This window comes from Myotis yumanensis, unplaced genomic scaffold, assembly GCF_028538775.1.
Source record: "Myotis yumanensis isolate MYYU_CA2020_CCGP unplaced genomic scaffold, mMyoYum1.0.hap1 SCAF_5, whole genome shotgun sequence".
Lineage (NCBI taxonomy): Eukaryota > Metazoa > Chordata > Mammalia > Chiroptera > Vespertilionidae > Myotis > Myotis yumanensis.
Genome location: NW_027223756.1, coordinates 53,229,903 through 53,246,791, shown reverse-complemented (window position 1 = coordinate 53,246,791; position 16,889 = coordinate 53,229,903). Strand labels below are relative to the sequence as shown.

Genomic DNA, 16,889 nt, shown 5'->3' with positions numbered 1-16,889 from the left:
TGCTTCCTGTGGTGACAACCAACAAAACTCATATTTGTATCATGCACTTCAGAAATTAACTCACAGGTTCTCAACGGAACTCTACGGGAAAGAAACGTACAACAGGAAACGAAAGGACCAAGAGCAACCTGCAGAGCTCTCAGCAGGAAGGGTAGGAGAAGAGACGATCTCAACACCATGAACAGATGGAAACTACCACACATGAAAAGAATCAGAACTCTGTTTCCATGCTGGGGTGAGAGGCGGTAACAAAGTCTGGTGATGCTTGGTAATTTTAGCAGTGAGCTCAGCTAACAGACACTTCAGCACAACAGGGCCATCTCTGACATTGGTAATGGACAACGAGAGCCCTAACCGCAATCCTAATTTTCCAACAATATTCAAAAAGGGAGACTAATTTTGGCCACCTGATTTCTGTAGCTGTTTTATTCAATACTTGAAAGTACACATGCAAGAGATTAGAGGACCTGCTCCTGAGAGGAAAGTGAGTACAGAGAACGGAACTCACAAAACTCAAATAAAAAATTAGAAATGTTGGCCTCTAAAATACACCTGGTTCATAGATGTACTTTTTCCTCATTAAATATGGTAACTACAGGTCCATTCCAACCGCAACTCCACTTAGGTGCAAATACGTGCCAATAATTACAGGAGCTACAGTTTTTCTTTGGAACAGGCCTGTTATTCAAATTGTTAAGGCTCTGTAACAGCATCCCACAAAGTCGGGAAGCAAAACACAAGGTTCTGGCCTAGTGGGTGGTGATACCTTTTGTATTTATACAATCTCCTCTATCACATTGCTCAAGGATACCCTCAACAAACTCTTCCAACTCATCCCCACCACCAATGACTCCAGAACCACTTGTAAATTCCTCCTCTTAGGAGGCCTTCATCTGGTAAAATACACTGACATTAGAGTTTCAAACACACTGGCTTCAGTTACAAGGCCTGATAGTAATAATAATGATACTCCCTTGTGGTGACTTAAAACTTATTCCATAATCACTTTATCTTTCTCCAATTCTCAAAGGATCCCAGATTAAAACTGGCACGCTTCTGCTCTTTCCAGTCCCCAAGGCGCACAACATGAAACAATGGTCCTCCAAGTAGAGTTTAATTTCTCTTTCCCCTGTGTGCCAAAAATGCCACAGGGAAGAAATCAAAACAACTAAGCATTTGCTTGAGTTTCTGCCAAGAAAACTTTCCCCCACTTCCTTGATCACACAAATTCTCTTTAAAAAAAAATCCTCTTCCCACATGAAAACAAAAGTGAATAGAACCATACTTTCCCCCATTACTGAAAGCCTATTTTCCATGGATATTCTAACCAGGCCTATGCACGGCTTCTTCCCGCAACATACTAGGAACCTTCATGTGGGTCTGAGCAAAGACCTCACAAAAAGGCAACATTTAAAGCAATGTTCGGGCAGCAGTGACACAGGCCCCAAGGGACTGCTCGACGTTTTCCGACAGCAGATGGAACTATGGAATACATCCAAGGGGGGAAAAAAAAAGTAAATGAAAATACAATTATAGCTACTGTCGGTGCACCTGTGAAAACCAAACTGCAGGTTTTAGCGAGTGGAGCCTGGGCTTTGAATTTAAAGATCCCTATAATCTGGCAAATTACTTAACATCTCTCCACCTTCATTTCCTTAACTATTAAATAACTAACACCAGTGTATTTCAGAAGACTGTAATGATTGAACACTATGTGTCGAATATAAAAACAGGTGTACGATAATAAAACAGAAAACAAGAACACTTCAAATAAGTATAACTCACCCAAAATTTCATCACAAATTAAAATTCTACCAACTATGGGCCTTTTTCATTTAACATTTTATCACATATAATTCATTCTCTGTCAAATATTGTGTGGCTTCTGGCATTATCTCAATTTTTTCTGCCTTTAATTTCCATCTAAATATCTAAGTGAAGCCATTTCCAAACTACTAATCTCTCCATAGCTGCTCATCTCCCTAACCTTCTGCAAGTTAAATACATCCATGTTCCCATAGCATTGTGCTCATGCCATTATTATATATTTTACCTATAGTGGGAGGTGTGTATGCACCAATATTTGCTAGAAAATTGATTCCTGGGGCAGAAATTCTTTCATGGCTCTACTTACCCAGTATCTACCAGGGACTAGGGCACAGTCGACAATGAGTACATGTGAATGAATGAATTTATTAATTGTCCCTTTTTTTCACCTTTTAAAAGAGAAAAGAAACCCAAGATCTTCAAAAGTGATTTCTATTTTTAAATTCAAATTACAGTAATGAAGTTCAATGTTCATGTGGAAATTACAGCTTATACACACTACCAACCAACACTGTATCTTTGCACCTCTATGCAATACTTACTGGCTGGAACAATGAAATCCCCATGTAACTCATAGGTCATAAGAGGCTCCGGAAGACTCCTGTGTGAAAAGGACAGCACAGGATTACCAAACAAATCCACACTGGTCACCGCTCTTTGTGTCCATTCTTTAATAAAGGATATTAAATATGTTGTGTATTTTTTAGTAATGCGTAGAACTTCTCTAGGGAATACTTTTACATATCAAAAAATACATATATCAAATAGATTACTTTATTAAAGGCTATCTGCACCGGGCACTATCAAAGTTAAGCACCCACAAATTCCTATCAGACCTAAGCACATGGTATTTCATATTTAATCTTGGTTAGTACCTTTACAAGATTTTATATATAAAACTTCCTTCCACTCATTAACTTATTTAAAGTCAAACCTTCTATTCAATCAAATAGGCACATAATTTTGCAAATCATCTCTAACATATTAATTGAAAATGCCACAAAAATATATATAGAAAAGATTAAATAAAGAAATCAATCCTTTCCTCTTACATATCCCTATTATAAGTATATGCTATCCATTTTTGGTTTATGCCTGTGAAACAATAAAACATAGGTAAGAAGTGAAATTGAGGACAACTTGAAAAATATCCATGCCAGCCCTGCCGGTGTGGCTCAGTGGCTGAACCAAGAGGTCACTGGATCGGTCAGGGCACATGCCCGGGTTGTGGACTCAATCCCCAGTAGGGGGTGTGCAGGAGGCAGCTGATCAATGTTTCTCTGTCATCAATGTTTCTATCTCCCTGTCCCTCTTCTCCCTTCTTCTTTCTCTAAAATCAATAAAAGCATATATTTTAAAAATAAATTATAGCCCTAACTGGTTTGGTTCAGTGGACAGAGCGGCGGACTGCGGACTGAAGAGTCCCAGGTTCGATTCCAGTCAAAGGCATGTACCTTGGTTGCGGGCACATCCCCAGTAGGGGGTGTGCAGGAGGCAGCTAATCGGTGTTTCTCTCTCATCGATGTTTCTAACTCTCTATCCCTCTCCCTTCCTCTCTGTAAAAAATCAATAAAATATAAATAAATAAATAAATAAATTATAAATAGTAAAAAATACCCACACCATTTTAATTTTCTACAAAAAAAAAAAGATTACAAAAATGGCAGTATATTTAATCCTATGGTCAACACAATGCTACAGTTCTACCATTATACAAATCTAAAATTTTAAAAGACCAGATCTCTGAACTCTATAAACACTTTGAGAACAAGTATAAATCTGTACAGTTTCTGGAGGGCAATCTGGCAAGATGTTAAGAACCTTTAAAATATTTAAATCACATAATCCAGAAATTCCTCTTCAAATGCTTAAGAAAAAACATCAAAGATACACACACACACAAAAAAAAATGAAAACATATTCAAAAGCCAAGAAAAATGCCAGGGACAAAGATCATTTCATATTGCTAAAGAGGTCAATTAATCAATAAGATATAAGAATTCTAAATGTTAACGGGTCTAATAACAGGAGCTTCAAAGTACATGAAGCAAACTGATGAGACTACAAGGAGAAACAGACAAATCTACAACTATAGCCAAGATTTAAATACCTCTCTGTCTCAATAACTGATAGGACAAGGAGACAGAAAATCAGTTAAAATACAGAAGATTAAACAAAGTGATCAACCAACTTCGTCCTTGGTTCATCCTTTACCTAAATGACACTCCACCCAAATGCATTCTTTCCCAGGGCACATGGAACATTATCAAGATAAACCATATTCTGGGGCATGAAACAAATCTCAATAAATTTAAAAGGGCTCCATTTATAGAGGGTATTGCTCTGATTACAATAAAAATGGAATTAGAAATCAGTAACAGAAATATATCTGAAAAACCCCAAGGACAATAAAATTAGGAAATATTTTGAACTAAGTGCACTACACCATATTATCAGAATTTGAGGAATGTTAGTAAAGCAGTATTTGTGGATAAATGTTTACTGATAAATATCTATATTAGAAAAGAAGAAGGGTTTTATATCAATTACTTCACTTTTCATCTTAGCCAGAAAAAAAAAAGAGTAAAGTAAGCCCCAAATAAATAGAACAGAAAAATAAATAAATAAAAATTACAGCAGAAATCAGTAAAATAGAAAATAAAAACAAGACAGAAAATGAATGAACCCAGTTCTTTGAGATAATCAATGAAATTGGTAACTCTAGCCAGAATAACTAGGAAATAACATAATGAAATCACAAATTATCAATGTTAGGAATAAGAGAGGTAGTTGCAGAATTGATATAGCCTTTAAAGGTATTACAAAAAAGACAATATTATGAACAGTTTTAATTTACACAAATGCAACAACTTAGATGAAATAGACAAATGTCTTGAAAGACACAAACTCCCAAAGTTCCCAAGTATTCCCACATCTATTTGAGAAACTCAATTTGTACTTTAAAATTTGCCAGTAAGAAAACTCTAAGCCCAGATAACCTCACCAGGGAATTCTAGGAAACAAAAAAGAAAGAACACCAATTATATACAAATTCTTCCAGAAAATGTGAGAGGGAATATTTTCTAACTCATTCTTTGAAATAAGAATTACCTTAGTTCCAAATTAAAGACATACAAATAAAACTACAGATCAATATAATGAATATAGATGAAACTATCTATATATATATAAAAGCCTAAGTGACCAAACGACCAGTCGACCGGTCACTATGATGCACACTGACCACCAGGGGGCAGATGCGCAATGCAGGATCTGCCCCGTGGTGGTCAGTGCGCTCCCACAGTGGGAGTGCAACTCAGCTTACCAATGGGCACCAGCTGCCAGGCTCACAGCTGGTAAGTGCAGCTACAGTGGCGCGAGCCTCTCCTGCCTCCGCGGCAACACTACTGAGTGGCGGTGGCAGGCACAGCGGGCCGGGGTTAGCTGAGGATCAGGCCTAAACCAGCAGTCTGACATCCCCCAAGGGGTCCCGAATTGCGAGAGGGTGCAGGCCAGGCTGAGGGACCCCACCGGTGCATGAATCCATGCACCGGGCCTCTAGTTCTAAATAAAATATTAGCAACTCAAATTCACAAAGATAAATAAAAAGATAATACATCATGAGCTTATAACAAAAATTTAACTGCCTTAGTATTAAAACAAAATCAATGCAACTAACCATTCTAGAAAACTATAAAAGAAAAACTCTATGATCATCTCAATAGGCAATTCAGGGAAGAAAAAGATAATTGTTCCCACAAATGGTACTGGAACAACTAGACATCCATATTCAAAAGTGAACTTGGATCCACACCCCATATCTTCACAAAAATTAACTCAAAATAGACCACAGATCTAAGTATAAAACCTAAAACTATAAAACTTCTAGAAGAAAATAGAAAACCTTTGTCACTTTGAATTAGGCAGATTTCCTTGATACATCCCATAAAAAGAAAAATTGATAAATTGGACTTCATTAAAATTAAAAACCATTTAAAAGATGCTCTTAGAAGAATAAAGACAAGCCATAGGCTGAAGACATTTAAAAAGCGCGTTATGTGAGAAAGGACTTATATCCAAAATATATAAACAATGACCAAAACACAAAAAGAGGAAAAATAACCCAGTTTTTTTAATTGTGTGAAAGACACAGACACCCAAGAATACATATAAAAAGCAAAAAAGCACATAAAAATATCTAATACCATTAGTCATTATGGAAGCATCAACTGAAAAGCACAATGCGATGCCACCACATCCCTGGTAGAATGGCTAAAGTCCAGAAGACTGACCATATCAAGGGCTGGCAAGGATGTAGAGAAAATTAGACTCTTCCATGTTGTTGGTGGAAATGTAAACAAGCACAACCACTTTGGGAAAAAGTTTGTCAGGTTACCAAGAAGTTAAAGGCACACCGACCATGCAACTTAAATGTTACCGACAATCCGATTTGCCCATGAGAAATGAAAACCTATGCTCCCTCAAACATTTCTATTGTTTTTAGTAGCTTCATTTTTAATAGCCAAAAGCTGCAACCCTAATATCCATCAACAGGTGAACAGATTAAAAAAAACTGTGGGATACCCATATAATAGAACACTAATTACCAACAAAAGGGAATGAACTATGCTACAACAGAATTCACGTAAGTGAATCTCTGCTGAGTGAAAGATTTGAAGGAAACAAATAGGACTGTATGACGATATTCCATATATGTGAAATTATAGCAAATACAACATTTTTTATATAGTGACAGAAAGCAGACCACGGTTGCTTCCTGGAATGAAGGGATGAAGAGAGCAGTATGAGAGCAAGGGATTTCAAAGGCGCATGAGGAAACTGGGGGGTGATGAGAGGGTCCCTATTTTTATTATGGTGATGACTTCACAGATACATACACGTCAAACTTATCCAAATGTACGCTATAAATATGTGGTTTATTGTATGCCAATTATACTTTAATAAAACTGTTTACAAACAAAATAGATGCAAACATGCATTTCTAGGTTATGTTCCCTGCATGCAATTTATGATGGTGCAGTAGACAGACAAACACACACACACACACAGGCACGCACGCACTGACAACTGTAGACTTTGAAACTTAACTACTAAAGAAAACTGTTCTCTTATTTCCTTCCCTTCATCTCCTACACCAGTGGTTGCCAATCTTTCGGACCTCACGGACTACCAGTGGTCTGCGGACCAACTGGTTAGCGACCGCTGCCCTACACTATCATTTAAAGAAGAAAAACAAAATCAATTATACCACAGCCTAGATAAAGGGAGAGAAGTAAATTTATTGGGGTTTCTGTTTCAAAATGAGGACAAGCAAGATGAAGCAAAGAAGGAAAACTGTTACTGGGCAAAGAGTGAAAGTTAAAGGGTGCTGAAAAGAAAAGTGGGAAAAATGAGAACACTTAGAAAAACCATCAAGGGAATTTCATTTTCAATAAAAATGAATTTGTATCTGAACAGCTTCTACAAGCTTCTTACATCATAGCCATATGTCTGCTAGGCAATGAAGCATAAAAAGTAAGCATTAGAGATCAATGTTACTCTCTCACTTCCATGTCTGTCTGTCTGTCTCTGTCTCTGTCTCTCTCTCTCTCTCTCTCTCTCTCTCTCGCTCTCCCCCCCCCCCCCCCCGTCCCTCCCTCCCTCTTTCTCTCTCTAAAAATCCTCAGGTGAGGCTTTTTAAAAGCAAACATTAATTACTGTTAATACAAATGACAAGTTCCCCATACAAAATGTATTATCCTGAGTCACAGCACCCCTCAATTTTCCAACCCAATGTGTTTCTGAGCTACATCTCTTTGCCACCCGTTGCAATCTGTCTGGGACTATAAATCATAATATTGACCAATGCTGGCAAATTCTTTCCCTAAAGTCCCATTCCAATTTGCAGGCTTTAAAAGTGTCCTCTAGGTGAAATCATTTTACTAAAAACATCACAAAACAGCTCATTGGTCCCCTCACATGGGAAACTGTTGTAATGAACACACTGCTGAAAGTCAAAATCAATCAGAGGGCTGGTATTCAGCCCTCTAAGTACTAAAGTTATAGAAAAGTTCCCTCAAGTCAGTAGAAGAAAGAGGGAGACACCATATGCATGTCCACCGTACATCTTTTTTTTTTTTTGTCCAGTCCCTGGGAGGTGGTTTTGCTTCTTGTTTTAGTTTGCCATTTGGGGGTTTGGTTACTTCCCTTCCACAACCTCCAACATCCCATCCCCTAAGGTGGCAGGGTTACTTGCAGCAGAATTCAAGGGCAATCGTGAGAAAGGCTGTCTGCAGCTCTGTGCCATGCGCTTGCGCCAGCTGCGATTCCAGTCAAGGCAGGCTGGCTCCAGCGCCCACGCTCTCGACCATCACAATGTATTTATTACTCCTTGTGCTGAAAGAAAAGCATTTGCTTAGGCCACAACTGAGTAGTCAAAATGAGGTACATTTGGCACATCACCAGAAAAAGTGTCAAATCCTAATGACTACACTTTCAGTTGCTAAACATAACACAGGGGAAAAGATCGGCAACCTTTCAAACCTTCCGAGGCACCTGATAGTTCATGTTCATCACTTCATCACGTTCACGCAGAAGGTGGGTATTGTTAGGAGGGAAGTTGTAGGACACATATAGCGTCTCATAATGTTCTTCTGTAAGTGATGTTTGCTTCAAAGTGGGATTTGACAGGATGCAGCAACGTGATGAGAGAAAAAGGCAGAGAACGCAACACAAGACCAGGGCCATAAGGAACAAGCTACAGTGTGTGTCAAGAACCATTAAACTAGCCCTAACCGGTTTGGCTCAGTGGATAGAGCATCAGCCTGCGGACTGAAAGGTCCCAGGTTCGATTCCGGTCAAGGGCATGTACCTTGGTTGCGTGCACATCCCCAGTAGGGGGTGTGCAGGAGGCAGCTGGTCGATGTTTCTCTCTCATCGATGTTTCTAACTCTCTATCCCTCTCCCTTCCTCTCTGTAAAAAAAATCAATAAAATATATTTAAAAAAAAAAAAAAAAAAGAACCATTAAACTAATTCCTCACACAGAGGTTAAAAAAAGAACTATGTGGAGCAGCGGGAAAACATGCCATTCACTACAAAATAACTGGATTTTTGTCTTTAGTTATCCCACCAGTAACTGAATCACCTTGGTCAACCCCTTACCTATACTAGGCATGAGTTTACCAAATAGTCAAATGAGTTTAAAGCTTCCCCCTGGAGTGGCAGCTCCCTTTGCTAGTCAGTAACATGCAATTCCTTCTATGCTCATATCCCTCTCCCCTTCTTTCAGTCATGCACTAACACAGGCTCTCTCAACCTCAGCACTATTGGCATGTTGGCCAACTGGGAGAAAGAATGGGCTGTCTTCTGCACTGTAGGATGTTTAGCAGCCCATCTCTGGCCTCCACTCATCACATGCCAGTAGCACCCCCCCTTCTCCTGCAATGGTGACAACCAGGAATGTCTCCAGATATTGCCAAATATCCCCTTTTGGGGGGGGGGGGGCAAAATCATCCCCAGCTGAGACCCACTGCTCTCATATTTGAATGACAGGTACAGCTCTAGATGCTGGGAATTCTGCAATGAGCATGAAACATAAGACGTCTGTCTTCAGGAAGCTACATTCTAATCCCAGGGTGGCTAACAAGATTCATTTTTACTGTAATCCTCATCTATACCTGTTAACTACTAGTCGGTTAAACTAGTAGTTTTGGTGCTTTCAAGCACCATTAATGGCAAATTAGACATAGGCAGATAGATTTAACTTGTGTCCTTCTATAGACTAGGGATAATAATAATGTACTTCATTGTTGAAGAATAAAAGTTTAAAGTGACTAAAAACATCTGGCTTAAATAAAATACTCGAAAATATGTAATACACACCAGAACCTATTGATATATTTTAATTTCATTAAAAAGTAGAACAGCCAGACAACACAGGCCCCCCGATGCAAAAAAAAACAAAGAATATAGCACCACTATGATGCATTCTTGCAATATGTAAATGTTCTTGGAATAAATAACCTTAACCTCAATCTAATGAAGTCTATAGATTAAACTAATAGTTTACAGGAAATATGACAGCTAGGGAAACATGTTAAATGACACCAAAAGGACACAAAATACAGCCATAACTAAAAAACAGAAAACTCTTTTAATAAATGACCCAGGTTCACCAAAAAAAAAATGATGGGGGGAAGGGTGAGGGTGCAGAGGGAAGAGAATGTGCAGATTAAAAGCAACTTACTAGGTATAGCAGTTAATAATGTGGATTTTTTTCAATAGATGGAGTTACACATATGTTGATATATATGCAATTTGATATGTATGCTATTTTATTGTATTGACAAGCTTCAAAACTTCATATGTCAAATTTTCTGAAGGTGTTAACATCATAGATATTTTTACGCTTAAAAATGTTGAATTTCATGCCAAAAAAGGAGCATTTGTGGGAAGTTTTAATTCATTACTTTATTTTGAAGAAAAGTGCTGCTGAATACTTCGGGAAGCTTATGGTGAACATGCTCCATCTCAAGATACTTGTAAACGCTTGTTTAAACACTTTAAAAGTGATGATTTCGATGTGAAAGACAAAGAACGTCCAGGTCAATGGAAAAAGTTTGAAGACCAACAAATACAAGCATTATTGGATGAAGATATGTGTCAAACTCAAAAACAACTTACAGAAAGATTAAACGTTGCTCAGCAAACAATTTCCGATCGTTTACAAGCAATGGGAAAGATTTTAAAGGAAGGAAAATGGGTGCCACATCAACTGAACGAAAGACAAATGGAAAACCGAAAAGTCATCAGTAAAATGTTGCTTCAAGAGCACGAAAGGAAGTCTTTTTTGCATCGAATTGTGACTGGCGATGAAAAGTGGATTTATTTTGAGAATCCCAAATGCACAAAACCATGGGTTGATCCAGGTCAACCATCAACATTGACTGCAAGGCCAAATCGCTTTGGAAAGAAGACAATGCTCTGCGTTTGGTGGAATCAGGAAGGTATGGTGTATTATGAGCTTCTAAAACCAGGTGAAACCGTTAATACTGATCGCTACTGACAACAAATAATCAATCTGAACCACACTTTGATCATGAAACAACCAGAATGTGCCAGAAGACACAGCAAAGTAATTTTGCTTCATGATGACGCACAATCACACACTTCAAAACCAGTTAAAGACACGTTAAAAGATCTTGCCTGGGAAGTATTAACCCACCCGCTATATTCACCAGACCTTGCTCCTTCAGATTACCACTTGTTCCGATCAATGGCACATGCACTTTCTGAAAAGCACTTCAAAACATACGAAGTGGAAAATTGGGTCTCTGAATGGTTTGTCTCAAAGCAAGGAAAGTTCTATTGGGACGGTATCCACAAATTACCTGAAAGATGGGGGAAATGTGTAGCTAGCGATGGACACTACTTTGAATAAAGCACTTTTGATGTTTCTTTTGAAATTATCGTATTTTCTTTGATTACAAAATCTGCCATTATTAACCAGTACACCTAGTAAAACACATCAACCAGGTTCTGGTCAAGCAGCTCAGTTGATTAGAGTGTCATCCGCACACACCAAGGCTATGGATATGGTCGGACACATACAAGAATCAACCAATGAATGCATAAATGAATGAAACAACAAATTGATGTTTCAATGTTCTCTCTCTCTCTCTCTCTCTCTCTCTGTCTCCCCCTTTCCTCTCTCTCTAAAAAAAAATCAATAAAAAAAAAAACCCTCACATATCAACCAAGTAAAATGTGTTGGCACTGTTTAAATCCTGTAGTTATTAAAACAAATATAAAAAGACTTTTTGAAAAAAATTCGTAAAAATGGAACAAAGACTAAGTACTTGATTATATTAATTTTGTTAGATATAATAATTATATCCCTCTTATCTTTTCTATATGGTCTTTTTTAAAGTATATTTTTATTGATTTCAGAGAGGAAGGGAGTGGGGAGAGAGAGAGAGAGAAACATCAATGATGAGAGAGAATCATTGATCTGCTGCCTCCTGCATACCCCTTACTGGGGATCGAGCCAGCAACCCAGGTATGTGCCCTTGACTAGAATTGAACCTGGGACCCTGAAGTCCGCAGGCTGACACTCTATCCACTGAGCCAAACCAGCTAGGAAATGGTCTTTTTTTAAAGTCCTTATCTTTTTTGACATATATGTTCAAGTATTTATGGGTGCAACAACATGATGTTTTACAAAATCTTTAAAGTATTAACCAAAAAAGTGGCAGGTAGGAAGGCTGATAAAATATGAAGGCAGCATGTAGGTAACTGAAGAAGGTAAGATAATGGGGCCATGAGGATCCTTTACACTAATCTCTCTGCTTTTATATTGAAATTTTTTAAATATGTAAATTTTATATAAATATGAAATATGTAATAATAAGTTGATTCTAATGTGCTCATTGGAATGCCAACAATATTTACCTGAAAAACAAGCCTAGGTGTTAGACAGAAGAACTGACCCCGCGGGAGCTGTCATGTTTGCCAAAGAAAAACCAATGTCCTCAATAGGACCACAGCTAAGCACTGCTGCCAGGATTTTTTAGAATTATATTTTTATTGATTTCAGAGAGGAAGGGAGAAGGAGAGAGAAATATCAATGATGAGAAAAGATCATCAATCCACTGCCTGCTGCAAACCTCCTTCTGGGGATCGAGCCCACAACCCAGGCATGACCTGGACTCGAACCTCAATCTCCTGGTTCATGCATCGAAGCTCAACCACTGAGCCACACCAGAGAGGCAGCTGCCAGGACTTTTTTCCCATTGGCTTATTCACTTCTTTTTGTACTTCTTAGGTATTTACTTTTTTATCTAACCTTAAGCTTTTTAATCATCAAATTCCTCTATTTCTTAGAGAAAGCTTAATGACTCATGGAGATAATGAACCTTTTTCTAATTCTAGTCCTAAATATTTTCTATAATAAATGGAAAATTGAAGTTTATCTTAAAACCTCAATAAGTAAATTTCTTTTCAAATAGCTCTGCATTTGTTTTATCATTTCAGCCTTTAAGATCAAATGGTTTAAATTTAAGCTTTAAAAAAATCATTTTATAGCCAGAAAAAAAAATTCAGTGAATGCAATAAATAGCGTTCTTCCTCTATTGTTTCATAGCATTTACATCCTAAAACTCACATTTACAACAGACATCTATTTCTACACCTCAGTCTGCTCCCTCCAATTCTCTTCTGTTGCAATTTACCTACCTGATGTTCCCCTACTTAACTCACTTTCTGGGACATTATTGGCTACCTCATACATGTTCTCCTTTTATTAAGGTTTAACTTGACTATTAAGATGTCTGTGCAGAGTCGGCATCTGCTGGGTTGGATGTCCACGTCCCCCCTGCTTCCCTCCTGGTACTCGGAGGAGCTTACCTCAAATACTGCTTCAGGGCACTTGTTATTGTCTTCACTTCCCAATCGCTGGAATTCTCCAGGTCCAACTCATTGCAGGTTTTTACATCTAGTGAGCAAGCAAAAGAGAAAAAATAATTAAAACTTTGAACATTCAAAGGCCCTCTTGACTGGCTCACAAAGCTTTCATTTATAAGTGGCCAAACCACAAATAATTAATTCTGTGGTTTCTTATAAAAACATTATATACCATTTCTTATAATATTGTAAGCCATGACCTAGCATTAGACATTTCTAACACTTCAGAAAATCTGTCGTGGAGATCAAAATAAGAGGATCGGGATTGGGCCGAGAGTCGGACAGAACTGGACATAGTATAGCATTTCAACAGTGACCACTGCAAAGCATGGATAGCTATTGTTATTATTATGATCAATATTATCATTATTCAAGCTGGGACTCGGTAGCCATGGTTTAGAGAATGGGGCATTTGCAGTGTCTGTATACTTTTGGTTGCTCAGGTGGCACTATAGCTGTCACACTGCGTTAGGACAGGAAACAGGCAGTGTTGTTAATGGCAAGATGACTATTAGAATAGTGAAGTCAGTGGGATGAAAGGATGAGTTTGGTCCTACATGCCTAAGATTTGTACTCATCATATCATATTTCTGAAAATTAATACATGATCAGTCAAAATAGAAATATGATGACACACAGAATTAAACCGTCATTTATGGGTACTCTTTCACATTAATATTAGAATTGATTCACTCATCCAGGAAATATTTATTGGAACCCCCTGTGTGACATTTCTGACGTTCATTCTAAAATTAAACTAGTTTTCTTTGTCCTACAAATGTGTTAATGATGTGTTCTACCAAATGGCCTTTCTTTTTTTTTTTTTTTTTTTTTAATATATTTTATTGATATTTTGCAGAGAGGAAGGGAGAGAGATAGAGAGTTAGAAACATCAATGAGAGAGAAACATCGATCAGCTGCCTCCTGCACATCTCCTACTGGGGATGTGCCCGCAACCAAGGTACATGCCCTTGACCGGAATCGAACCTGGGACCTTTCAGTCCGCAGGCCGACGCTCTATCCACTGAGCCAAACCGGTTTTGGCCAAATGGCCTTTCAAATACCTAATAAACTCAAAGAAGACATGAGGCTTTTTAAAAAAAGAAAGAAGAGGAGGAGAAGGGAAAGAGGGAGAAAAAGAGAAAAGGAGGGAGGGAGGAAGAGAGGGAAGGAGGGAGGGGGGAAGGGAGGCAGTGGATTCTAAAAAGGAGAAAGTCAGTCCTGGATGGTGGGGAAGGCCAGCCCTCTGAGCTGGGTGGCATCTCTGATCCTGGTAAGGCTGGGCTACCATGGCTCGTGTGGCATGGCCACAGGGCAGAGTGCAGCGCTGGGATCACAAACCCGGGCGCAATCTCTGTGGAAACCCCACTGCACACACATCAGTTCCAAACCCATCTGAACTTGAGGCCCTCACCTGCAGAAAGGGGGTCAGGTAAAAGCTCTCAGAGAGCAACAGAGCAAATCAGGGATGTGTACGGATTTCCACAAGTTATTAAATGACTAGGTAATTACCATCACTGAATCACTGCAAATATCAGCAGTCAGTGGCGGTACCGGCCTCCGAGGGAGGGAGGAGCAGATGGTTTATAATGAATGATCTCAAACAATCACTATAAGCATGTCTGCCTTTCTGCACGCCCCTCACGCAAAGGAGAAAAGAGGAGATTCGTGGAGGGGACTTTCTTTCTCCCTCACTCCAGAATGATGTTTCAACTAAACAAATAAAAAACTTGTTCTTTCTTTTCCTCCCTTACATTGCACTTGTCTATGGGGGGGAGGGGGGGGGGGTAACATCATGTTAGTATTTCCTCTTTAAAAGCACTAAAAAGACAAAGCTGTCAAAATTGGACCACCACATGGTGTCATCCATGCCTCTTAAAAAGTTTTAGGCTTGGGTATGAAGAAGAATGGATGACAACTCAATGTTATTCTCGAACTTTCTGAAAATCAAGTAAAACAGGAAGTGATGGTTATTTCACAGCCATAACAGCCTACATATGAAGTCAATTACTCAAAAGTCTGGAGACTTTTTAAAGCGCTTCAGCAGTCCTTGATTACAGCGACTGACAGCGGCATGCAATAAACTACAACAATGGCAACTGACACTGATTACATTTTGATCAGTTCCTACCATTCAGGACTCATTTGTTACTGAGCTTGTCAGACAAGCCACAGGTACATTCGAGGAATCAAATTAGGCACCCTGATTAAAGGTGCAATCCTTTATAACTGGGGCTAAATAATTCTGTTCTAAAGGCTTTGCCAACCAATTACTTCAGTAACTGAATATTCTCTCTCTCATTACATCAATTATTTAAATCTCATTTTAACATACAAGTCAGATAACATATTCAATCAACTTGCTCCCAGAAAATCACCATTTTTAAATCCTTCTGAAGGAAAGGCTTCTAAATGAAATCTTTTATTTTCAGCTTTCTACCAAATTATCATTCTATATTTTGAGAACCATATTTTTTTTCAATGAAAAAAAAAGCCATCCTTTGAATTCATGGAATAAAACATAGCTGCTACCTCAGGAGTAATAACTACATTGTGTCTATGGTACTGATCCTCCCTTAAATGTTACTGTTTTCAAATAACTCAATTATCATAGCAGTTTTTTTACAATCAGTGGATGCACTGGGACTAGATAAATGTGTTAATAACTTATTTGGGATTCAAACTTAAAACGCATTGGACTGTTACATGAGAATATATGTCTTATTGTAAATAAGGTAAACATTTTGCTTCCTTTTTGACCAAGGGAACCACCTGGTGGATTACTTAAAATTTTAAATTAACAAGCACAGATCCAAACAGTTGGCTTTTTATTTGGATTATGTTTCATAATTTTATAACTAACCAGTGGTCATTTTTTTGAAACAGGAAATTTCCAGCCCAACCTAAATGTAAGTGTTGGCACTCACTGGGGTCTCATTTTAAAGTACTTAGGAAGCACAGTGGTTGAGTGAATTCTGAAAATGAACTTTTTTTCAGCTATTAGTTTACTTTTTCACCAATCTATGTGGAAAAGTTGTTCTACAATGTAAAGAAGCTAATTTTTTAAGCAAAACACTTCTAAATTAGTTTTACTTGTTTTCTATGGTTCTCTGTCTAAATTTAAAAGCATCCAATCTTTTTTTGCAAATTATATTTATGTAGAAATAACCACCACATTCACCAGCACACACAAGCTACTATCACGTTTTCTCACAAGTTCCTCCCTGCTCTGGTATTTTCATTCCAAGTGGGGAAAAAGGCAGAACATGTGAAATTCTAACTTTTCTCAGTTCTAAACTACCCATAACTATTGTAATCTGTTATATTCTCACCCCACTTACTAAAAAAATGACTCACCCAAAGACACCTCATCTGATACTTCTCCCTGCCTTTCCCAATTGCTCTCTCTAAAAATCAAACCAACAAAAAACCCAAAACTTTTTTTGAGACCAAGTGCGCCCTCTGTTGGAGCCAAAGGGAAGGGAAGGAAAATCATCTGTGAAGGGAAGGAAGGCAAATTGTTCACCTGAACATTTTCTCTTGGGAACTTAAGAATTTTTGTCCAGGGAAAATTAGGGGGCCGCTGGGAATCCAGCAGAC

The 16,889-nt window shown here is 38.3% G+C and overlaps 1 protein-coding gene across 2 annotated transcripts in view; it reads right to left on the bottom strand.

Annotated features, from left to right (window-relative positions):
- ARHGAP10 (Rho GTPase activating protein 10) overlaps positions 1-16,889 on the bottom strand; it is a 256,918-nt gene that overhangs the window by 82,116 nt on the left and 157,913 nt on the right. For both annotated transcript variants that reach the window (XM_070415283.1, XM_070415284.1), the window contains 2 exons: positions 13,233-13,320; positions 2,370-2,428 (listed from right to left, as the gene is read on the bottom strand). In XM_070415283.1, coding sequence (XP_070271384.1) covers positions 2,370-2,428; positions 13,233-13,320 — 147 coding nt within the window. The remainder of the gene's footprint in view (positions 1-2,369; positions 2,429-13,232; positions 13,321-16,889) is intronic.